The 26299-nt window shown below is 42.5% G+C and overlaps 1 protein-coding gene across 1 annotated transcript in view; it reads left to right on the top strand.

The window, feature by feature from the left end:
- The window catches only part of PCDH17 (protocadherin 17), a 144350-nt gene that overhangs the window by 55816 nt on the left and 62235 nt on the right, over positions 1-26299 (top strand). Inside the window, exon 4 of the mRNA XM_044448269.1 lies at positions 45-217. Coding sequence (XP_044304204.1) covers positions 45-217 — 173 coding nt within the window. The remainder of the gene's footprint in view (positions 1-44; positions 218-26299) is intronic.

The following is a 26299-nucleotide window of genomic DNA, read 5'->3' on the forward strand; positions in this document are numbered from 1 at the left end:
TCTCTTTCTTTTGCTCTCTCTCTCTTCCTGGGCACACCGATCAGTAGTTCCACGTTCAAGGACCCTGAGCGAGCGAGCTTGAGGGACAGTGGGCATGGAGACAGCGACCAAGCAGACAGTGACCAAGATACTAACAAAGGCTCTTGTTGCGACATGTCGGTTAGGGAGGCACTCAAGATGAAAACGACTTCAACTAAAAGCCAGCCACTCGAACAAGGTGAGTGATGCGGCTCCCGCTAGCAAAGCCTGCCTTGATTAGAGCCCCATTACTGCTGCCCCGGCAGTTTATCACACGAGACAAGCCCGCTGATAACGCGGCCAGCAGAAATGCTAAATCTTCCTGTTGTCCTTTGTAGGGGTGTGTGTGTGGAATAGACACACACACGTGTGTACATGCACACAGAACCATTTGCATGTGTCTGTGTGGTTTATATACCCACGTATGTATTAATTAGAAGCACAAAATGGAGCACACCATTTACCAGGCTGTTCCAGCAAAGATGTACTGTAGCATAATTGTAGCATCTCTATTTTTACCATGAGACTATGGCTTGTATCTAAAGAACCCTGTGACTAATTCCCAAGGGGCCACTGGGACTTTGAGAAAGACATTGTGTGCTATGCTCTTAAACTAAAAAGGAAACACACGCACATACACACACTCCAGGTGGGTTTTCCCGTGCCTGTGGCTAAGCGTAAAGCAGCCTTTTGGATTCTAACTTGAATGTTTATTTTTCTTGGGGAGTTCTAGAAGTGTGAACCCTAATGCCATTTTGCCCTGGTGTGCCTGGAAGAGTCGAGCTGGATTCCCATGGCCAGAATAATGCTTTGGTTCATTGCAAGTGACCTTCCCAGGTGGATAGGTGGCAAGCTGCTTGGCTGAATGCTCCGCTGAAACGACGGAGCCATGCATTTATTATAGGACAGAGCTTTCATTTGTGGCATGGGAAAATAGTGGGCACGGTGTGATTATGTGTTTCGGTGCGGGGGGGGGAGTTGTCTGTCTGTTTTTTTTGTCTCTGTGTTGCCAAGTTGGCCGGAATAGCCCTTGAAGTCAAAAGGGATCCCAGTAAAAGTTCCGGCCATCATTTTTGTTCCCTAGATTGGTTTCATTCTCAGATATAAGCATATGTTGCAACTCCAGGCATGGTTGCCACCTATGCTGTTCCACTTGAGCAAATGATGTTGCCCTTGTGGAAATGAGGTTCCAGTCCATGTGCAGGGCAAGGGTCTGGCTAAAGTTACCTTCCCACAGGCACAGTGATGCAACAGATTGCATATTATGTCTGTGCAATTTGTTGTGCAAAGGATCGAACATAGCTCACGTGCAAAGTGTGATGCAGATAGTTGCCCAAGCATAATGGGAAACCACTTGTGCAGGGAAAGGATTCAGTGGCACATCGCCAGCAGATGGATGTTGTTGGAAACTCTCCAGTGGTTTCGAGTAATTGCAATTAAGATCAGGCTCCTGAATGGTCAAATGATGACAAAGGATCCAGTTCTCAAGGTCCTGCAGCTTCCAGTCTCTTCAGCACATTGCAATGGATGCCCACTCTGCGTCCCACTTCAGTAGTTCTAAAATTCTGCGCCTTCACAGAATACTTTCTCCATTGAATTGTCTGCTGAGGAGCCCCGAGCATCAGCCCTGCGCCAAGGATTCTGGACGGCATCCCAGGGCTCACTTACAAGGGGTGCTCTCACAGTTGCCTGTGGGGCTTAGGCACATACGGTGCAATGCGCCCCATAATTGCACATCACAGCAGAAGATTCCGCCAATGGGCAACCCATCTTTCAGGGCAAACAAGTGCCGAGAACCTTCTGAGAAGCTGCCCAACCTTCCCAAGTTGGAAACACAGCTGGAAAGCAGCTGCCTCGCTGAAATACTTAGAGGTAGTGTAGCTAATGCCATCCTGGGTTGATGACACCCATGATCAAAGTCCTCCATTCACATCCTACAAAAGGTTTACCTATAGGAGCCTGTGACACTACTTAGAGCAAAAGAGTCCCTGGCTTATATTTTAGGAGAATAAGCATCTCCATTCCACCCAAGTCTGTGTCTGATTTGGCTTGTGAGTGATTTGCTTATTGGAAGTGCTGTTTATTTCAAAAGAAACCCACCATTTCCTTTCAGCCTAAAGTGAGTACATCAGTGCTCTGTGTGTGTGTGTGTGTGTGTGTGTGTGTGTGTGTGTGTAGAGAGAGAGAGAGTTGTGCATTCTGCTTGTAGTCTTCCAGGCAGTGAGGAGGAACAGCGCCAAATTATTTTGAATTCAGTTTCCAATCTCCGTTAGTCACTTCATCTTGTTGTGTGGAAAATGATTCACAGCACTGAGGATGTTTTAAAAATTGATTAAGTCTTTCCTAATGAGAAGCTATATTTATAATTAAGCAGAAATACATTCTAAGCTTTCTATTAATTGGTGATTAATTAGAACTAGATTTTTGCCTCCAGCCCAGTCCAAATTGTACCACATTCATCGGGAAAGACATGCTTAGCTTCATTTTCTTGATCATGTCAAGAAAGCATTGTGTGTCTGTGCATGTGTGTTTGTTTGTTGTGCAGAATGTTTAGAAAATGCCTTTGCAATTTATTTGGTATACATTTGAGGGAAAGCCTCATTCATTACCCTTTTTCCAAGAAATAATTGCAGAAAAAGTGACCCCCCTTTCTCTCTAGCCATAATGACTCTACTTATAATTGGACATTGATCTGTATAGAGATTCAATATTAGATGTTTCTTTCTCTAAAGAATCTTTTCCAACATAGCTCCAACATATAGAAAACACAGAGTAAGATTTCTAAAATGCTCTGTATGAAGTATTGCTCCACTGTGGGACAAACTTCCAATAGATGAAACAACTATTCCCATTTCAAGGAAAGTTTTTAAAGAACTGTTTGTCAGAGTCAATGTTGCCATTTCTGACTTCTCTTACCCTGGAATTTGAAGCCGGTTTTAAAGGTCTTGTTTCTCCAATTTTATTTGTTGTGTTCTGCTGTCCTTTGAAGAAACTGGAGCAGGACCTTCACTTTAGAAGAACCCTGTGAGGTCAGCTAAGATGAGAAATAAGCCACCAAACAAGTTTATAGCTGAATGAAGGTTCAAGCCTGGATTCTCATGTCTAGGCTGAGTACTTTGACCAAGAGCCACAGATGCATAGCTGCTGCCTAGCCTAACCCAGTCCCACAGCCAGGATGCGCTGGTTGCCCTGATGACACCATCAGCCCCCACTTGGAGAAGTAGACACCATGACCAGCTTGCCAGGTAGAGACCAGGTAGGCATCTTGCCTCCAGCCAGCTCCAGAGAAACTCCTGGAGAACCAGGCCCCTAAATGCAGCACTTTCCCCTTCTTCTGCCAGCCTTAGAAGAGGTTGCATGAGCTGTCTGGAGCTGAGGCTACTGCGGTGGTGAGTCCACTCCCCAGCAGGGTCACCACAGAAGTCTGTGCCTTTCAGGGAGCCAGATCTGGAGGGATGGAAGGCTCTTTGGAATCTTGTTTGGAATGGTTGCAGCTCCTTGGAACAACAGGCTTGTGGGTTCACCTGGAATCGTTGCTGCCCTTCATGCGTGGGAAGGCTCCGTGGCATGGGTGCTTCTCCTGGGCTCAGCTGGTGGCCCGGCTATGCCCCATCAGTGGCTTCAGTAGTCTGCTCTCAGGTCAGCTCAATTGCTTGAAGACTCTCCAGAATGCTACAGCCAGATTGAGAATGAGACCAGAAGTTCTAAGCGCGCTCTGGTTTCCTGTTTGTTTCATGGCCCAGTTCAAGGTGTCCAGACTTATTAAGCCAAAATGGCTCAGGACCACAATGCCATGCCTCTCTCCATCTGGAAGTGTGTTTGTGTGTGTAGATACGATCAGCATCCAACACACCCTCTCCTCAGAGGACCTTGCCCAAGGAAAGTTGCGAGAGTAGAAAGGAAGAAAGTGACCTTTTGGTAGCCCTCCACCCAAGTGAGGAACATTCTCCACAGTGAGGTCCATCTGGCATGAGTGTCGTCATCGCAGACTTTTCTGTGCTCTACATGTTTGGCAGTGTATAACAGAGTGTCTTAATTTTGACCTGGTTCTGGTCAGGTGATGTTAAACCTTTTGAGATATCTGAGTGTTGAAGTTTGGTATTGGATTTTATCATGAGAGGTGCTCAGAGAGCTTTGACCATTGGGAAATGCAGCTATGTGATAAATGAAAGATCACTGGTGATAGAAGACATAGCACTTAATTTGTTAGGAACATCTGTTTGCACAAGGCCTCCCGTAATGAATAGGACAAGACACCAAGAGTTCCTGATGCATTAGAATGCCAGAAAATATTTATGGCACATTTCCAAAAGAAGCATGATAGTCAAAAGGCTGTTGAACAGGATGTTACATCAACTGCTGTACTTAGTTAATTACACTGGCAAACCATCTCCACTTTAGTTCATAATGATACCAGTAAACATATTTCTGGACAGCTTTGAAGGTGGCTGTCTGTTAAAATTGGATCTATTTTAGAGACCTGGCTGGATCAGAGGGTTGCCTTTACATAGATTTCATCAAGTTGAGAAGCTCAGCTATTCCCAGTTTGATTCCTCTTTCAGCGTTCTGGATCACACCTTCCAGAATTCCTAACATTAGCTATGGGGGCTGGGCTGATGGGAGTAAGTTGAATTCACTTGTGGAGTACCAGGGTAGGGAAGCATGAAAGAGACTGTCCGAGCTATTCCAAACTCAGTCTGGAGGGGATGCGGAATGGGAGTGTTTACACATGACATTGCTCAGAGATTGGAGGTGCCAAAATTGAGCAAATGGAATGCTGATAGCTATGAGACAAGAAAGCTGAAAGCTTCATGCAGTTTTATTTGGAAGTTTTGGAAGGCATGATGGAAGGCATTGCAGAAGCCCACATATTTTAAACTAAAAAACAAAACAAAAAAATCCAACATGGGATGGTTAGAGAAGTAGCACGGGTAGTCCTGCAGGTAGTCATTCAATGAAGTCCAAAAGTAAATAGATAAATGGGACCTAATCACCAATTCCTATTGCTTACTGTGTGATTACACACAGTGTTCTTGCAAAGTTTTCCATAGGTTCCTATTTATCAAAACCTGTTCATGCAGCCAGTTGATATTAACTCTTCTGTTCTTTGCATGTTGATTGGAACAATCTGCTATTCTGAATGCTTGCCGTGATGGACAAATGAATAATTGTGTGGGGGTATTGTGTGTCTTTTTCATGTCTTTGGATACATACCTAAGGAAAATGAAAACTGAGGATGTCCAGGAAGTATTTTAAAAAATTAGTTGAAGAAGCAATGATATTCCTTGCTGCAGATATTCCAGTGAAAAAGAGTCGCTTAAAAAATTAAAGAAGGCCAATTGAAGCAAGAGAACAGATTGTTCCTGGTTTGTTTTTTAATTAGTGAGGTGGTTATTTGCCAGTCCTAGCTACATCATTAGAGCTTGCTGCATCTTTAGTTTTGAAGAAACATTTATAAATTTCAAAATATGAGGCAGCACAGGCAAGTAAATTAAATGCTCAAGAAAGAAATCCTTTAATTTTGCACTGCTAAGCCGAGAGAAAAGGTAACAGCAAAAGAGGTGCAAAATAGTTTGGCTTACCTTGCTTAACATGTTCATACCTACAAAGACCAAGTGATGCTCAAATCCAGTTATGCTGTACCCCAGGGAAGACTGGGCAGTCGTCCAGATCCACAGCCACCCAAACAGTGTAGGAGTAAGCCAGGACACGGCCTTTGGAAATACTGCTCAACATTGTTTGGAAAGGGAAGGGATTCAGCATTCCTCTTTAGGTTCTTTTTACTTAGCATGCCCTATATGTCTTCTGTCCTCTATGCATGAGATAGCTCCATGCCTTTTTATACGTGCCATCTAGTTGTGTTCAGCCTCATACATGCAATAAATAAAGGTACACACACTTTTAGTGTAAGATGCAACATAGCCCCAAAATATATACACTATTGGGCTGGCAAAGCTGAGGACTTCACTACATACTCCATTACTACGTGAATCAGATAAAACTGTGAAGACATATCGATAAAACATGCCCTTATGGCGATGCTTGAAGAATTTCACCGTTCCAGGATTTGCTTAGAGGTATGATTTGTGTTCTGTAGAAGAACATTTAAGGTTTGGAGCAGTGCCTTTTAAAAATACAGTAGAACACAAGAGAGGCAATAGTATCTTTTGTCTGTGAGAGCAAACCTTTTTATTGGAAAATTGGAAACCTTGGAAAATTAAAATAAGAATAGATGTCCCGAGCTTGGCTTGGTATCCTTGGGAATGCCTCTTGGCTTCAATCTTTCTATCTCAGCTAAACAAACACAGTCCCCTTTTCTCATCTCGCTAGACAAGGCACGGTGGAAAGAGGAGGAATAATGAAGGGGAAAGCCCAAGAATATCTGCTCTTCAGGAAATGTTGCTTAAAAGAAGGTCCTCAGGCAGCAATGTTTGCTCTGAAATGGACTCCTCCGTAACAGCAAACAGAAGAAGAATGAAAGGCCCGGGTGCTTGGATAATTTTTGGCAGGTGACACAAAGGAAAAGCAGCTTATGGAAGAGAAAGCATAATTTCTGGGACAGAAAATATTGAGCGGTTTGCAAACATGTCCCCTTTAAAGTGTTCATTCTGTATTCCTGTAGGAAGCCTCTACCTGCTTTTTCTATAAAAGTCTCCAGCTGTCTCAGAAACTTATTTATGCTCTCTGATTCACTGGCCTTCCTAAGCAGCACCTTCTGTATGTTTGCTACTTTTTAAGGAAGATGGTTCAGTGTGATGTTTTGTTTGTGACACATCCTCAGACAAAGAGGCCCTGAAAAGAATCCTCATCAAGGCTTTTGAAGCCTGCGTTGTTAACTAGGGTTTGCCATTTTGTTTCTGCTGGCGCATTTTGTGTTCAGTGAAGAGTGATCACTCCTTCCAAAGAAGGACAAAAAGGATGCAGATTTGCACAGTATTTGCAAATGCTGAGATGCGTTGGTGGATATGAATATCTTACTCCTATTATTACATTTTTATTGAATTACATCTATTTACTTATTTATTTGCATATATTCATAGGCTGCCTACATTTGCCGAGGCCTTCCTAGGCGGCCTATGAATGAATGAATGAATGAATGAATGAATGAATACATTTATCCAGTCATTCCTTCCCTTGCAAGGAACTCAAAGTAGCTTACAAGGTTCTCCTCTTCCTGATATTCTCACAGCAACAACCTTGTGAGGTAGCTTAGGCTGAGATTCCTTGGCCGATCCGAAGTCATCCAGTGGACTTCACGGCCGAGTGACAACTAGAACCAGATCTTCCAGATCCCCTTTCAGCACACGGAACCAGCTGGCTCTCAAAATAATTACGAGACCTGAGTAGAACTGCTGCATGTCTCCTCATTGTAGGGAAAATTACGATCGGATGAGCTGACTGCTGACTCAGCTCTCCAGGTACAGTGTCTAGGTCCCTCCCAGTGCTGTCCTTCCAGATGGTTCGCTCAACTGGGTTTGGCTCAACTGTATATGATGGGACACCGTCACATAGGAGACTGGCCTATTCTTTGGAAGGTCTGCAAACCAAATGTTTCTCTCTGCTATCTTACCCAAGCCCGGGAAAATGATTTCAGTTTTCTGTGACAATGGCAGAGGTTGGAAAAAGATAAGGCATTCAAAGATATGCTTTCCTTTCAGCCCAACAGCCTGAATGTTGTAAGCATAATCTAGTGGGTTCGAATTTAATGTGGAATTATGCAAATGACACTTTTCTCACTTTTCATGAACAAGGAGACAGCGATATATCAGCCGTCAAATTTTTCAAAATTTCGCAGTGTTGTTTACAAGTAAAATCATGCATGCAGAAGTGTGAACCAAAAATGCACAGTTTGCAAAACTGTGGAATTGCGAAAGTACAGACAAAATGCATGTGCTAATTTCATTTTAAAAAAAGCCAAAATTAAGTCTCATCCTCATATATATACAAAATACTGTAAAAGTACAACCGAAATAAATATGTACAGAACTCACAGAATGATGCAGGAATAGAGTGGGAAAGTTTGGAGAAATGGGGAACTGAAAACAATCAAACCTGATAGATTTGTCTTATAAGTTAACCCAAGACCAAGTTAACTACCTTCTTTCCTTCCCTTTCTGAAGAAAAGAGCTGAGAATCATATATGCGAGCAGCAAAATAGTTGAGTGCAAATCCATATTTAGCCAGGGCTAAATCCAAGAAGGGATTGTCAGCAAGTTTGGCAGAACCCAAAAGTTTGCAGAAAAGTTTTAGGAGAAGAAACCCAATTCAACAAGGATTGAGCAAACAGTGTAACTTTGATTTGTACTTATGACCTGAACTGAAATACCTTTTGTGCATTTTTATTTCTTTTGTGTATTATTTACCATGCTAGTAAAATGGGTATATACTTGAGGATACCCTGGAAGTCTAGTTAACAAGAAAAGGAGATAAATTGAGTGGGCAACTGCATTGGAAGATACAGGAAAGTTGTACATGGTGGTAGAAGAGGAAAAGGAGGCAGAAGAAGAAGGAGAAGGAGAAGGCGGCAGCTTTTCTTCTGAAACCTTCAAAATTAGTAGGAAGTCTGTCCAAGCTGCAACATGGTGCTTTGGCTGGCTGGTGGTGCTTGGACTGAAAAGAGACTGCAGACTCTTCCCCATGGCTCCTCCTCTTTGGTTTCTGGAAAGACAGGGTGGACAGGGAAACTATTTCCTGTTGACATTGCAGAGACTTGAGCATCTTCAGCTCAGAGCCTCTTCCGGGTCCTTCTCTTCTCCCTCTCTCTGCTGCTGACACACAGATAGGCGCAGACCCTTTGGGGCACCGAACCTTGCTGGAACAAGGAGCTTCCCTGCTCGAGTCAGGATTCGCAAGGCCTCCACAGAGCGACTGCTGCTCAGACAACGGCCGGGGCAGTGGAGTTTGCATCGCTTGCTGTCTATCGGGCAAATTTAGCACGTTTACCCATCAGTGCAGCACAAGACAAAACTGTATCACACTCATTCCATTGAATTGTTTGGCAGGAGGCAAGCCTGGCATTACCGCCAGGGAGAGAGCTCTTTTCTTCTCAGAATGTATCCAGAATGGAAAGATGTTTCCCAAATGTCATTTCAATGGCGGCAAGTATAATAGCAAACAAATTACGAATTGTTCTCTATTTTCTGTTTGCCTTGCTTCTTCTGCAGCCACGAGCTAGAGTTAGTATTTGTTTTGTTTCCTTATAAGGTTTAAAGACTCCTCTCAGTTATCCTGCTGAAGCATTTCCATTTTATTTATTCTATGATGAAGGCTTCCTTCTTTCGTGGCATATATTTACCTCAGGCTGCCCACCCACAGCAGTTCCCCCCTCCTTTTAATGTAGCCACCCCCTCTTCACACCCCCAGTAATCTGATTCAGACAGCGTTGCTCCAAGTCTGCTGTTTTACAAGATGCTGTGCCTTTGTTGCTTTTCACAGTGGCACCCTATTAGACGTATAGCTGGATTGCAACCCGTTAATTGGATCATGACAGACTTTGGTTGAATGGCATCAGGGAGAGATAATCAAATGAATTAAGGATAACGGGCTGCCAATCTTCCCTTTCCTTGCTCCTTCTAACTTTAATATAAGTCAGCCTAGGTCTGTGACACAAGGGGTCCCTTCAGTGCATCCGTGAAGCAAAGCCTTGCCTGCCTGGAAATCCACTTCTCTCCTCTGACGGGGACAACAAGTGGATTGGTGGACCTCCTAGTCATATGCAGATGATGGACTGGCTTTGTTTTCCGATTATTGGTGCAAGACGTATTTATTTATTAAAAGCTTTTATAGGCCGTCCCATTACAAGCATCTTGGGATGGTTCACAACAATCACATACAAAAATGGCACCACATCCTGCAATTCACAAGGAAATCACAATTAAAACCAATTAAACATTAAAATAATGAGGAAATAAAAAGGTTTTCACCTGGCACCAAAAAGAAAAAAGCATTGGCGCCAGGTGCAACTCTCCAGGGAGCATATTCCACAACCGGAGTGACACCACAGAGAAGGCCCTCCTCGGGGTAATCAGTCACCCTCCTTAATCTCTTTCAAGGAAGGCTCCCAAAGAAGGACCTCTGTCTCAGATCTCCTACAGCATCATGGATACTCCTTTGAAATTTGTCACTGTAGAACCTTGGTTTAGGCTCTAGAATGGAGCAACCCTTGACCTTTTAGCATTATTCCGTTGGTTTTTTCATACTAGAAAGTCCTGTAACAACTCCCTTTTATGTTTTTTTGAAATAGTAATGTTAATAGTTTTTGCTATAGTAATAATTATAGCTGCTAATAGAGGAGAGCAACAGCCGCTCATTCCTTCCAGACAAAACCAATGGATTGGGGCAGTTCATTAAAAATGCTTTGCATCTCCCAAATCTTACATTAGAAAGTCTGAATTTGAATTTTTAAAGTTTTTATCATTTTCAGGGGGGTTTTTTTCCTTATCCCTGAAACTAAAAGTTTTATGCTAAAATTATTCTCCGTTGTTTAGAGAGTATCCAGCTGTGCCATTCTGTTGGCACAAATGGAGTGACGTTAGTGGAAAGCAAGTTCTGAACAATGCTCAAAGCAAGAATCCAACAAAAGTTCTGCTTGCAGAGCCATTAGGATGCATATTCCATGTTCCATTAACACAGTGGGGAAGCATTTGCAAGATGGAAGATTTGGTGGCATTCTGCTAGTGCCATTGTAGTTTCCCAAATGGCATCACTGATATTGGGCTTGGTCCTGATCCATCATAAAAAGTCCCTTCCCCAAAGTAGGAGTCACACTTAATTTTTCATATTAATAGCTGAACTCTGAAGCCAAAGGCTGCATTCCCAATTTGCTTTACCAGTGCCTGTTCACACAGTGAAGTCTTTCAACTGTAGTTACATTATAGAAAGCTGCAAGTTTTGAAATGCATTTACTGGTTTTATTTATTGAAATACATCTCTACCACTTTAGAAATTAAATCCTTGAGCAGGTCACATTAAAATACACCATAGTGGCATGGAGGCCTAGATGGAGTGGTGCAATCCACTAGCTTGCATCTGGTCACACTGAAGCCATCAGGGCAGGAAGTTTTAATTAATCAGGAATTTATTTATTTATTTATTTATTTATTTATTTATTTATTTATTTATTTATTGTGGGATGGGCTTTTCATCATGACTAGCAAGGACACTTCAGAGGAGGAAGGAAGGCAAAAGCACACCCTGGCCCCCTCTAGTCTATTCTTCATCTTGTCCACCGAAAAGTCTCTGCAGCTCTCCAACTTCCACCTTCAAAGAAGGATCTGGGCAAGTCTTCTATTGAAGGTGCAAGAGGGCAGAAGAAGGGACCTCCAGTTCCCTCTTCCATGGTTGGAGCACTTCCTCTGTCCTTGGGGAAGATGCAGCGGCATTGTTTTGTCCCTGGGTGAACAACCAAGATAGATACCCAAAGCGTTAAAAAAAAATAATTCACCATACTATGAATTCATGATCAGGAGAGGTCAGCTTAACAGAACTTCTCTAGAAACTGCAGAAGTCTGCATTCACATTCAGGAAGCAAGTGAGCTTTGGATCTGTGAAACCCTGGTGTTGCTGAACTGGGCCAACACTTACCCAATGAGCAGTAGCAAATTGTTCTACTGCCCAGAATCTAGGATATGGCCTACTTAAACATCAACTTGTTTAAATAAGCTGCATTGGTATTGATAGGAAGGTTAAGCACTTGTTTAAGTCTCAGTGATTAAAAGTGTTCATACAAATGAATCCTATCAACTGTGCATGAATTATTTTTAAATAATCTATCCCGCTGTTCAAAAGAACGCATAAGACTTCTCATATTAAAAAAAGAGACAACAGCAGAGCAGAGCAAAGTGAGGCACAGCGCAGCACAGCCCACACTCAGGATTCCACAACACAAGGGTTTCTGGTTCAGTTTCCAGTCTCTCCATTGATCAACAGGACAATGTGTTTGAGTACATAAGGATGTTAAGAGCCCTTGGAAAGGTAATTTTGTGTCAGGATAGAAGTGTGCTAGTGAGATCATTTCACAGAAAATTCTCAGTGCCGTCAATAAAGTACAGTTTCCAAGACACGGTGGTAGTGGGTATTATGGCATTGGACTGATATAAATTAATATAACTTTGTGGTGCAATATACACTTGAATCTTGGTTGCAAAATTATTGATCCAAGTTGCCAGATTATTAGTCCAAGGAAAATAAATGTGCTTCAGATGTACTGTGAATAGGAACATGCCACCCTTCCTAATAGCTGCAGCCCTGCCATGATTTTTAGGCAAAACTATTCAGTTCACCAACAACGGCGGCTTTCTAAACTTCATGGTTATTCATGGTTTCATACTACAAACAACAAAGAAAAACAAATTAAAGCTGCAAGCCCTGGAATAACTATCTGAAACGGCCTGATAAATACTGGAACGAGTCCCCCCACCATAAATCAGTGTTCCCTCTCTCTCTGAACAGGGCTTAGCACCAGCATGCTCTTTGGAATAGGACATCCTGGGGTCATGTAACATGAGTCGGTCTATAACTCCCCAATAATGCTTTCCCCAGGTATGTGACCAGTTAGTGCTTACCTCCCTAGCTGAGATTGTGGCCTAGTTTGGGAGTCCCACCCTAAAATGACACAACCTGTGAAATGTTGTTCACCATTGCTTCCTCCCATAGGTTTTCCCCCCTGGACAGAACATCTTCTCTCTCATTCTCTCTGTGCCCAAAATGAGAATAGCTGTCAGACCGCACTCCTTGTTCTGACGCCACCTAAGAAACTTTATGTGCAGGAGTACCATCCACTCCAACTTGGTTACCCCTAACAAGGTCAGGTAAGAAACTCCCTTGCTGTTGTATGTTAGGACTTGCACGCAATACGCATTCTTCACTTCCATCTAACCCAGGAAGCCACAGGTGAAGAGCAGAGCTGGGCTGCTGATGAATAGGCCACAGGGTTCAACTTACGGCCCGTTGCCCTTCTTGTCCCATTTTTATTTTTCGTTTTGATTGTGGGTTGATTGGTTTCTGTGTTTGCTACAAAGAGCTGTGCAACTCCCGTACCTTCTAACCTAAGGAAAGATCCTTTAGCCAAATCCCACTGGACATAGCAATGTCCCAGGTCCCACCAGCTCTTTCTTAAACTCCTTGGAGAGGAATGAGTGCATCTGTTCAACCACCTTAGTATGCTATTTGTTTCATGAGAAAACCTCTTTAGCCAGTTTACAGAAGCTGCGGTTGTCCTTCCTTTGCAGGCAGAGAGCGGTTGTGGAAGGGGAGTCCATCGCATCAGTCCAGGTCATCAGCTGCTCACCTTGGGGCATCTAATGGCTGACTTTTGCCTAGGTTCTCAGCATGTGGACTTCTTCCTGCAGAAGCAGGAGTAGGACCACACGTTGAGATCATTGGCCATACTGGCTGGTGCAGATGTTGCCAAAGGGCACACCATCTAGAGGGCACTGGGGAGTGTGGTTTCCTTTGCTGGGACCAAGAGGCCTGGCCCTTGCACTGTAAATGGTGGTGTGGCAGATGCGGCTGCCTTACTTGAGAAGATGAAGAGGACTCCAGTTCTGAGTGCTTGGCTAGAAAATGCATGCCATTTCTAAGGTTAAAGTGCAATTTTTGCTGAGAAGGCTGAGATAGACATATCTGTGAGATCTGGGAGCTACTGGTCAGCGTCCAAGTGTCCAGCTCACTAGAAAGACTTCCATTTATGTTAGACTTTTAAGCCTGCCTAGGTTATGTTCCTTCCATGCAATGGGAGCGGAAGTTTTTTGGGTTTTTTTTTTTTCAGATATATATGCTGATTTTAAATGTTGGGCAGCCAAGTTCAAGTGTTGGAAAATTTCCACTAAATGAAAATACAGTTTGGACTGATCATTAAAATAAATGTTTCTTTGCAGCCAATGTAGGGTAGCTGGAATCAGAAAAGGACCAGGGCTATGTGCTCTTAATCGTTGCAAAGAAGAGGGAATTTCATTAGTTAGAGATGCAGCATGTCAAGTTGTGCCTGGTAAAGTTCCTTCCACACTTCAGGTAAAAGCAAAGTACCCCTGTTTTGCTCAAATTTATTACATGTAGGGGTTGCCAGCGAACCCATCAGAAAAAAGCAAAACAAAAATGTCCTGACTTTTTTCCCCCTTTTGCTTGTTGTGGGTAGTTGCCACAATGAATAAGGAAACCCTGCACCCATTTCCTTAGCCCTCACTTTTTAAAGCGATACATCTTAGGCAAACAACAACAACAACAACAACAGGTTTTGCTCTTGGCTACATATCAAGGCTTGCCCAAAATAGTTGAGTGCAGAATGTCCAAGAAACAGCAGGTTCTACCCAGTAGTAACAGCACCATGAAAACATCCTGGGGCACACTTTGTCAAGCTAGTTAGATTGTGGAAGGAAAACAGCAGTCCATTTCATGTTACCATTCCCACCCTAAACACATTTCTCCGAAGTCAGGCCGAATGACAGTGATGCTTAGAATTGCAGCCTGGCTTTAGTCCGCTGTAACAATTATATTTTAACCTGCATGCCCCGTGTGCCTTTACTTCAGGTGGAATTGGGGGTCCAGCAATGGGGGTGGCATCTGGGCAGGAAAGAGTTCCTTGTTGAAGCGGGGGACACTTCCTTTCATGGTTTCTTTGATGCCATCCATGCTGCCTAGGTAACTATTTTTCCATAACTTGAATTTTTGCAACCATAGTAGGAAGTTGAGAAAAGATACTGTAAATACATACTGACTGCTCAGAGCAAAATTCATGGCATTTTCAAAATATCCATAATTTGTTGTTTAGCTGCAAGGTCGTGCCCAACCCATCAGAACCCCATGGACAATATTCTTCCAGCTCCTGCCAACCTTGCAGTTCAAAAGCATGCAAATGCAAATAGATAAAAAGGTACCACTTCGGTGGGCAGGTAACAGAGTTCCGTGTACTTCGGTGTTTAGTCATGCCGGCCACATGACCATGGAAACTGTCTGTAGACAAACGCCAGCTCCCTCGGCCAGGAAACAGAGATGAGCACCGCCGCCTAGAGTCAGGCATGACTGGACTTTAATGCCAAGGGGAAACCTTTACCTTTTTTTAAGATGAGAAAGGCAGAATTATCTGTTAGATAATTAAAGGACAGAATTATAGGACTTACTGAAGGCAAGAAGAATGCCTGATTATTTAAATTATGTATCCTGTCCGGTATATTGTTTTAAACTCACTTTTCTCTCTCACACACGTATCTGTACATCTATATAACTACACAATGTTAGGTTAGACTCCTAAATTGAACATATAACCTCCAAGATTTTGCTGCTTTTTAAATTTCTCAAGTTTATATTTAAGCTATAATGTTTAGACTATGATACTTAGTTTTTAGAAATAGATGACAAAGAAGGCATAATTTGCACTGCAGGTTTTTGTTGGATTTATGTCATGTCATGGTTCTCCCCTGAAAATTATAAGTTGGTGAGGATAGTATGAAAGATGTATTTGAGATCTCAGCCTCCTACCTTCAAAACTACCACTCACACGTGAAGAGGGAATGAGCACTACACCAGTTTTCATGTATAGCATTTATCTGTCTTCAGTGAAGTTGGAATCCTGCTGCAGATATTATGGGATTTTAACATGCATCCAAATATGCAGGTGCTGGAATGAGATTCGAAATGATGCAGTTGTTACCAGCGATGTAAAAGCAGAGGATCGGGTCTGGAGAAAGAAATCAGTTTGTTACCTATCCTTGTACGTTATGGGGCTCATTACTATTCTAAAGAATGCCTTAACCCATAATTTCCATAAAAGAGATGGAAATCTAGCTACTTAACTTGGCTTAGTTGTGAAACTCAATTAGAATTAAATTGTAGGCATGGATATGTGTGTGTGTGTGTGTGTGTATCCAGTTATGTAAATTACAAAATTAGAACATGCACATAATTAAATGTGACAATGGGCCATGTCCTCCTTCTCAGAAGAAAAATGTTCAGAAGAGGAAAAATTAAACTGCATCATCTCTGTTGTTTTTGTCTCTGAGAAAGACTGGTAGCGGTGCAGAACTGGAATGTCTGCACTGACTGCTAATGTTTTGGTGCAAGTAATGGCAATTTGGTATACCCGCAGCATGTGGTTTATAGCAGATATGCAGCTTAGCACAGATTTGGTACAGAAGGAGAAAGCAGTGCAGTCATATCAAGGCTGCATACAAGTAGAAGTTTAAATCCAGAAAATTCAGGGCATGCAGAAATGTCTTGATCATGAGGTCATCTCAAGTGAAAAGCTTTTCAGAGCAGCAGAAGGTTAGACAAGGAACTGTGGATAATAACCCATTGAGAAATTGCCTTGGGTGGTCCACATCCATTACCCTGAGGTGTGCTTCTGGAAGAACCTTGCATAATGTCCTCTAGAGAAAGGATGACCCTGGAAGCATCTAAGACAGGTACAAACAGAATGTGCCTGCATCTCACCTTCTCTTCTAGTGGAATCAAGAGCACCCTCCCCAGTCTGGTGGCCTCTAGATGTTGTGAACTTCATCTCCCATCAGTCACAGCCAGCATTTCCAATAGTGAGGATTGCTGGGAGCTGAGTCCAAAGCAGGGCAACTGCTCAGGGTAGGATGAGCAGTAGTACCATGTTCAATGTCAAGATTATTTCTTTTATTTGATAATGTAGGGTCCTCCTTGCTTGGGTCTATCTCCATGCTTCCAGTTCCAAGTTGCTAAAGTGGAGGACAACTGTTCCTCCTGATGTCACGGTGGTACAGTGACCGCATGCTAAAGAGAAAAAGGTTCTGCACTTGCTCTAGTCCTGTAGACAAGAAAATTTAATCTGTTGTTCCTTAGATGCAACCACTTACAGCTTTAATTGAAGTTTTAGATTTAGATGATCTATAAACCTGTAGTTATATGGTATGAAGTTTGAATGGCTATAGATCGTGATTTTTTGTGCAAATCCTGAAAGGGAAATGTCTGGAGCTGTTAAAAAATATAAAGAATTTGGGCAAGAGACTATTTTCTCTTGAGTGGTCTTCTTCATGGAATTTACATCTCCTCGTGATAGAAAGTCTTGACATTTCTGTTGTCCTGCTGGCTGGCTTGTTTTGGAACAAACTGCTTTTCATTGTGTCATTCATAAGACAATTGTTCTTCATACACAGTTACCTCCCTACACCTTCAGATGTGTCAGTTTAGCCTACTGCAGTTCCAGATCTTTGTGACAGAGTGATTAACAAACAAATTAGGACTGGGTACCTTGACATTTAGTATGTAGTTAATAGCTAAATGGCTTTAGTGTAAGTAATAGCTTTGTAGAACCTCCATGCTTATGGGCAATAAAGCATACAAGGGACAATCTACATGGGACAAACATCACTTTTATTGGTTCTACTTCTCTACATAGTTCCCACTTGTCCATGGTGGGAAACCACATCTTGACTTCAATGCAACTTCAGTTGATTCAGTCACACTTTTCTTGTGTTTCTATCATTGGCTTCCTTGGACTGAGAATATTTTTCTCTTGAAGTTCAGCTGATGGTCTCCAAGAAATTTCCTTGTCCTGAATGCTCTCTGAGCCTTCTGTTCTTGAAAGCAGCAAAGATTTTAAATGTCAACATAAGTGTTATTTGGGTCTGAAATATGCCATGAGCAACAGATACTGTGCTTGTTTCCCCTCTTTCCTGATGGCACATGCCCTTTTTAATATGGAGGATCCGCTGTGAATATCTTCCGAAGGGGCTGCTTGAGACTGCACGGTTTTAGGGGCAAATGCTACATAATTTCCCATGAGCAGTGTGCCAAATTACATTTCCTTCCATCTGCTTCTCCGTGCAATTCAGAAATGGAGAGCATTCTCCACTGCCACAAAACAGTGTCATGGCATCGACGCATCTTTCCTGAAATTGTGTAAACACGGGACACAGATGTGGGAATGAATTCTGCTAATATTCATCCGTGAAGTCAGCTGAGATGTTCTTTTGAATGAGCAGCACTGAAACTGCTTGCAGATGTCAAGAGTCAGGAGCCCTGTATAAGGGTTGGGAGTGGGCCGTGCATAGGCTCATCTCAGCCATGTGCTTGCTGGGTGACCTTCAGCAGACCGCTCTCTCTTACCCCCAGAAGCATCAGTATTTATGCAACGAGTGCAGTCTCTTTGACAGTCTTCTCCAGTGCCGTGTCTTCATGTGTCGGTAGCTTTCTGGAGTCCCATACAGGTGTTCTGAACATCACCTGCTCCCCAAGCCTTGGACCTAACCTTAGACACTCCCACACACTCACTTTGCAATGTGGCACAAATACTGTAAGCCTGCCATGCAAAGTCATACAGACTACGGAAATAATGTATACGATTGTGTAGAGCTTTGGACATTTAGGAAGTCAAATATAATTTAAATGTGTACGTTTTAATAAGTGAAGCTCAAACAGGCTGCGAATTATCTCAGTGCCACTCTTTCACTTCTGCACTATTTTGTGAATTATCTGGAAACAGGAACACACACAAAACACTAATTTCTGTGTTGCTAATCTTACAAACACTTGGGATAAAGCCCTATTGTACTTAACAGGATTACTTACAATTTAAGTGTGCTTAGGCTTAGGTTGCAAATCTGTTATTTTTGTTATTTGTTTTACTGATATAATTCTTCCTAAAACTGTTTTTGCTATCCTGATTGCTTTTTATCTACTCTCTCCCTCTTTCACTCTGCCCCCCACCCCGGACATGATTGTTGCCTAAATCAGAATAAATAAATTCCCAGTGCAGGTCTGTCTAGTTCCTATCCAACAGCCGAACCTAGAAGCTCCAATTTCTATAATGGCGTTTTTTTCCCCACAAACATTTCTTCATTTGGGGTACTTAACTTACACTTTCCCAGCTGGGAGTAAGTCTCACTGTAAAATTGTGTATACGTGAGTGTTTTGGTTCAGTTGAATTATTTTTTCAGATCAACTAAATTTTTATGTAAGTGTAATTATGTGAAATATTAGATGTGCAGAATGTAGCAATGATTCAGTGGATCAAAGCAAGCAGTGGCTTCTCTGTTTTCTTCCTTGTTAGCTAAGGCTCTTCAAGAGCCCTTCCATTGGGTCAGGTTATCAAATTAGAAATGCATTTTCAGTCGTGATTATCTTTTGATAAGAATCATTACAAATTACTGGTGGAGGAGTATTGGAAAGACAACAAATGTGTGTGTTTACTTTGCCTATCTCACCAGAGTGAATAAATTAAGGTTAATTTTAGTCCATTAATAGGGCAACCTCTCCTCAGGTCGTTTAGACTTATTGTTCAGAGTTAGGTGGAGTTGTTAGTTATGTAGAAGCTGATGGGATTAGACTGCTCTGTTGTCCAGTGTAATTGATGGGTAGATTACAAACTAAGTGGATATTACAAGAGATACAGAGCTATTACTACTCCGTGTCTGTTTCTCCTTCCCTTCCCATGCAAACCCTTGTTGAAAATGCTGGACCGAGAGGGCAGTGCCCATGCCTCAATTCTGAATGAGCTTTCTGCTCTTACTGGGAAAAATCTTTGCTTGCACCAAAATCAGCCAAAGCAGAGACACAGAATCATGATGTGTGGAAGATGAGAAATTGTTTTGCAAGATGCCAAGGACTGGCTGATTGTTCACTTGTTGATCAAAGCACCAAGTGACGATTTACGAGCCTCTCAGGGCCATCCGGCAGATGACACAGGTAGGGCTGCCAGACTGTGTCACACCACCTCAAAGCCTAAAGCTTCCTGAAAGAGCCCGTTGCCACGCTGAGCTGCCATTCAGCAAGTACAGAGAAATCAAGAGGGGTGAATCAGGCTGGAGGCTGGAAGAAGCATGATGCTTTTGAAGGTGATGTGACAAAAGCATTGCTGCTGGTGGTCCATCTGGTCATAGTTGGCCCAGGTGTATCCTTCCCAAGTTTTCAGGTGCTTTTCCACTGACCAGAGCCAGACGGCCATCATTTCTCCTTAGACTTTGCAGTGGAACATTGGAAAAAGGCTTTGCATGTTCTGCATTGCTTCTGAAATCGGCTGTACCTCTTTGATCTGAGGTTACAGTGGGAGAATAGAAATGAGTGTAAAAAGCCATTCCTATGGATGCCTTGACAAGTGATAGCGCTCTAGCATCACCTCTAATTCTCTTAAAATCTGCTTTCTCTCTGCAGCCTGAAAGATGCCCTCTCTGTTTCTTCTTTTGTTTTGTTTTTACAGAAAAAAATGCTTTGTTTTTTTATATTCTTAACCCTGAAGACTTTTTCTTTAAAAAGATTAAAATAAAAAAAAAAACCTTGAGCAGTCACTTTTGGTCAAATGACTTGAGGGCATTCCATGCCCAAATAAAGTTCAAAGGCAGTGTAAGTGATATGAATAATGTGAGCTGCCCCGCAGCTCAAAAACCTATCTAGGCTGATTATGTAGCACGACCACAAATGTGCCAAAGATGGGGCGGTGGTGGGGGGGGGGAGGTTTGTGTATTTGCTGCAGGCACTAGAGAGAGAGAGAAATAAGGACATGCAGTGCTGGTTTAAACTCAGCGATATATTTACTCAGAGGTCTAGCACTAATCTACTTGTTCACTTTAGGTCGCTCCGCCATCCGGATCATAATCGTCCTTCCCGTTATTCAACACCTCTCAAGTGTCCCCATGTGTTACCTTTTCAATCCTTTCACCAGGCCAGCATGCAAGGCAGTTTCACTATCCTTGTATCGCAGTTGTTGTGTTGCCAAGGAGAGAAGTGTGACTACTCTGAGGCAACTTAATCAGCATATGGCTTTGATGAGCTTTGAGCCAGGGCTTTCCTGATTCATGCCTCCCTTCTCCCAGGGTGGGCAGACTCAAAGGATGAAACAGTCTCAGACCCAGTTCATAAACTTTCCCTGGAAACCTGAATCCGGTGAGAGTCAAACAAACTTCAGAATAAGTAGCAAACAACAATTCAGGGCCAGGGTAACATCACCTCCCCTTACCTCAGCTGATTTCTTTTGTTTTTCGATGGTCCATGAGCATCCTGCCATATTTCAGCACCCAGATAATCTTTTCTGATGTCTAAGACATCAAATTCCCTTGGGGTGGGGAGGGCCCGAAGTCACTAGTCAAAGCACGGTTGAGCAATTCTGATGGATTAATTTTTGTGACGGGAAGCATTGCCAGTGTTCTCTCTTTGTAAAAATTGTTGCACCCTTCTGGGTCAGACTGGGGTTGTTTGTTGTTTAGTCTCAGAGTCGTGCCAGACCCATCACAACCCACAGACAACATTCCTCCAGGCTCTCCTGTCCTCCACCATCCCTCGAGTCCACCGAACCCACACCCACTGCCCCGGTGGCCCCATCCAGCCGCCTCATCCTCTGCCGCCCCCTTCTCCTTTTGCCATCCATTGTGCCCAGCATCAGGCTCTTCTCCAGGAAGTTGTATCATAATTTAAATTTCTAGCCACCCACCGCCTCCAGGACCTCCAGATGTCTAATCCAGAACCCACCACTTTCTGTCATGGCATCATTGCAAAGATAAAATAGAAGATGTGAACAAGAGATGCCACCCAGAGTTCCCTGAAGGAAGCATAGGATACAAATGCCAATGGATACAAAGACAAGTAAAGAATAGATGAATAGAATGGAACAAATGCTGGAGAGCCCACATTTCATGAGGGAGTAAAGAGGGAGATTCCACGTATGGAGGCCTGGTCCAGAGTCTTTGCCCAGTTTGGGGTTAGGCTGGCTTTGAGCAGATCGCTGCTTCTCCACCTAATTGATTTCACAGCATTCAGGGGTTAGAAAATGTACAGCACTTCAGGTAGCTAGAATAAGGGCAAGATCTGTGATGTGGCTAATAGGACTGTATGTCTTTCTGCCTTCTGATCCAATTGATCTCATTGAACTTGGAAAAGGTGAAATTAAGAAAAATGAGGAATGTGAGGATTTGCCATGTTTTGAAGTTCTGTTTTGGTAGACTAATCAACTGTGATGGAGTGCTCATGGAAGACTTGAGATGGTGAGGGTCTGTGTGTACTAATGGCCTGTGTAATAAAGAAAATAAGGAAAGAGAAGGATTAAGTGCAGAGAAATGGAGGTTATAGAAGATGCAGTTGAATTGTGCTCCAGCAAGCTTCAGTAATTAAGGCATACCATATTACTGGGGTACTGTAATTTCCCTGTTTTACTGCATTTACAATCCATCCTCAGGAATCGATAGACAATATGCAGAACTAGATTTAAGCAAAATTAAGAATACTGCAAAGTGGTTCTACTTGGGATTATTAAATGCAGATTTGGAATTTGATTATTTAAATTAGATTTCCTCTCCATGCTCATTTCAGTTCTGTATGCCTAGACCCATTCACATCTTTGAACGATGGGAATTCTCACTGAGATCTTGGGTTAATCGAAGCCATCACCCAAGGTATTCCGATTCTGAATTCGGAGGTGTATGCACAAGACTGTTGGCCTATTGCTGAGGATTTTTGTCAGTTGTGTATTGTACATTATACACAGCGCACCCAGGTAAACATTGCTCATTGCTTTCAGCAAACTTATACATGACCAAGGGTGCAATCCTGGGCATTTTCACACATTTAAAAAAAAAAAAACTACAAATTCTGCCTTCTGCAGCCAGCCATGAAGTCTACCTGGGAATGGTACGACCTTTTGAATTCTACCTGCAACGTTCCAACATGTGTGGTACTAGAATGATAAACGCCATTCTGTAATTATACAAATCATGGGACACATATCATTAGGGTGTTTTTGGAAGAGATCGTTCTTGAGGCTATAAAGCACAACAATGCACAGGCTTCAGATGCACATGCACAATTTAGTTTAGAAAAATAGTAAACGTGCATAAAATTTATTTCATGTAACTTATTTTTGAGAAAAGTTTAAAAAAATTAGACAAGTCATTTTTTAAACAGTACCCCACCACATTTAAGATTCACAGAAAAGTAACGCATGGTATTTGTGTCATACAAAAAGTTAATTACACTGCATTATAAATAATTCATTTTAAATCACTTGATAATTATATTAATATGGAAGCCACTCCGTCTGCTCATTTGTTACAGATAGGTCTTTAAACAACTATAAATCTTGGCAAATAGGTTTAGGAATCAGTAGGCATTTAATAAACATACAGTCTCAGACTTACTAAATCCAAACAAATTTGTACTGCAGACACTTCAAGGGTTCCATACTGGCCAGTTACATTCATCTTCACTCAAGATGTACCATTAATTTCAACTACAGCATCATCACACGCATCACAATGCTGTTGTCATTGGGAGAAGATTCCATCTCCTTATCGGTGGGATTAGATATGCAGTTCACCAAGCAAGGAAGTGCCACCAGCAAGTCAGTGAGGATACCCCGAGAAAGCATATGAGACATCCTTTGCTGTGGTCAAATATTGATCTTCTTATAGTCCAACAAAACACCATCTGTGCCATGGAGATGCCATGGCAGAACTCCATTTGACCAGGAGTTCAGTAGGCCCACTATTAGTGGAAAGATAGGGTTTCTTTTCTTTTCCTTGAGAGCCAACACTGATGGTTCAGTTTGGATACATAGTTCAATTTGGATGCCAGGAAGTACTTATTGACAATTGGGACCCCAAGGGTATGGAATGGGCTTCCATGGGAGGTGGTTGAAGCCCCACCGGTGCGGGTGTTCAAGGATAGGCTTGAGATGCACATGGTGGGCATGTCATGAGTGGAGCCGGCTGGAGTCAGGGGTCAGACTAGATGGCTCGGGAGGCCCCTTCTGACTTGCTCCATTTCTATGTTTCTATGATGGAAGGAGTTGCATGTGAGCCTCTCACGTATGATCTACAGTTTGTTGTTTTATACTGGCAGGTCAGGAAGGTACGGCTTCCCAGCAGAACCCACACCTGTAAAATGAGATCACCAGACCCAAGTTTGTGGGGACAGGTTGCAGCTACTGAGTGCTTAGCAAAAGACACAGCATGCTCCAAGATCCTTTTCGTTCTTCGGCCTTTCTTTAAAGAAATACACATGGCTAGAGATAGGTTGAGGAGGTGCAAAAGAAGGTGATTGATAATGCAGCAGGAGGCCCACAGTGCCGGCGAGATGCATAGATGTTGATTTTCAGTTCACCGTGCTGAGGATTCCAAGTGTCTTTTGGGTGTCCTGTCAAGCCGCATTTCTTCTGCCTGCTCGACAAAAAGCAAAGTGTGGCTTCCTAGCTAATGCAGAATGGTTTGATTCAACCCTCTACCTTGCAGCAAAGTGAGGCAGGTGACTGCGATGGGAGATTTGGCACCCCAGTGCTGCTTGGCGGGGTGGGAGGCAAACAGACCTTGGGACACAGTCTGCTGAGGAGTCCTCCTGCACAACCCCGACTAATAGAGAGGTCCGCCTGGCGCCGTTGTTATTTGTTTTTTGGCGTCAGGCGAAGACCTTTTTATTAAGGCAGCATTTTAATTGTTCATATTATTGGATTTTATCTGGCCAGGGCGGCTTATTTTATATTGATATTTTTATATTTTTAACTTAATGTTTATATTTTTTAATTTAATGTTATAATTATTTTTTAACTTATTGTTGTAAGCTGCCCCGAGGCTTCGGCGAATGGGGCGGCATAAAAATGTTTTAATAAATAATAAATAAATAAATAAATAAATAATAGGAGCTATGCAAGGGTGTGACAGTGAGTGCTGAAGTGTTAGTGGTTGGTAATCAGGCACCGAAGCCAGCTGCCCCAGGCGGAAGGACTTGGCTGGCGCTATCGGATCAGCTTCCATCCATAGCAACATAGTGAACGGTCATAATCAGGCAGGTGAGGAAACATCTGCTTTTTCCAAAATAAGCTGTTATTTTGTCTAAACTGCAGTAGATCTGTATACACTTGTGTGTGTGTTTTTCAGATGTAGATATTTTAATACCCATTTTAAGCTGAACTAAGCTGGTACTTAAAATAGCTCTCTGACATTCAGAATAATGGATATGAAGGCAAGTGTAATAAAAATTGTCAGTAAGGTGCAACATAAGCACTGATTCAGCAAGAGTCTTGCTCATTTTAAACATTTTATTTAGTTGGAAAGATCTGCATCTGCGAGAATTAAAATACATAATTTGCTCTCAAGCTTACCCACCCACACGTACAAATGGGCATAATTTACACCTGTGTAGCAACAGTTTGGTAAACACCTGCCTTGAACAGAAGAAAAGGAAGGTGAAAAGATAACCCCAACTCATTAACTCATTAGACTTAATTAACCAGGTCCATATAATTAATTAATGGATCCAGCAACCCCAACTTTATTTTAGAATCCTCTTGCAAAGTGGAGTTGCTAAGTTACAACTTGGAGATCTGCACTGTGCCTTTAAATTAAGAACATGATGCAAAATAAAATAAAAATAACATTTCACTCTTACTTTTTCGCCAGTCATTTGTATGCCCCTTCCACATACCCCAAAACTGGTGTTCAGCAGTGCCTCATAGAGTCGTGCCATGTTTGTAATGTGGAGGCAGAAGCCCTGGAAATGAAGGGCTTACTTTCATGTAAGTGTTCATTCCGTTTGAGTTGGTCTCTAGCCAAAGCTTTCAGGATGACACATGCATGAAAAACAAATACAATAAAGCCAGTGATATGATTTTAAGCTGACAAATTATGAACAGAGCTACCAGGCATCCCATGAGTAGTACAAGACAAGCACAATATGAAGGAGCTTTTGTCCCTGGCTTTGTCTAAGAAGGCAGCCCAGCATACGTGGATTTCTCAGACAGATGTCCTCAAATTCTCAAGCAATTCAGGCTGTGGGCACGCTATTTTCTGTGCCTTGTTTGAGACAGTGCATAAATTTCCCATCTCTAAGGGAAAGGTAATTTCCCTGCTGAGAATCAAGTGCCTTGACATGGACCGCGATGTATGTTGCAGCTTGAAGACCAAGGCGGAATCATTTAATTCAGCCTATCAACACAGCAAATTTATCATTTGAGCTTTTTCTTCCATGTGAAATAGACTGTCGGCTAGTGGGATTTTGCCCCTTATGAGACTCTATGGATAAACCTTTCCCTATTCCCAATTAATTTGTGGGCAAAGTTTTGGGAATAAGACTGAACCACAAGCATTTGAATGGGGAACTTCAGGAATAGTTGAAGGTGCCAAGCAATTCATCCTCCCTTCCCTCTCGCTCACACACACGCCATCTGCTCTGGAGGGGATTGTAGGAAACAGTCACTGGACTTTTGGCAAAATAATGTGTTTTCTGAATTGGGTGTGGATCAGGCTGAGCTCCCACCTTGCCATTTGCAGAAAGAACTGTCTTTCTTTGCCCCATTTCTTTTGCGTACCAAAATTAGATGCACATTTGAGTAGGAATATACATG

This window comes from Varanus komodoensis, unplaced genomic scaffold (genome assembly GCF_004798865.1).
Source record: "Varanus komodoensis strain SLA01 unplaced genomic scaffold, ASM479886v1 scaffold54, whole genome shotgun sequence".
Taxonomy (NCBI): Eukaryota; Metazoa; Chordata; class Lepidosauria; order Squamata; family Varanidae; genus Varanus; species Varanus komodoensis.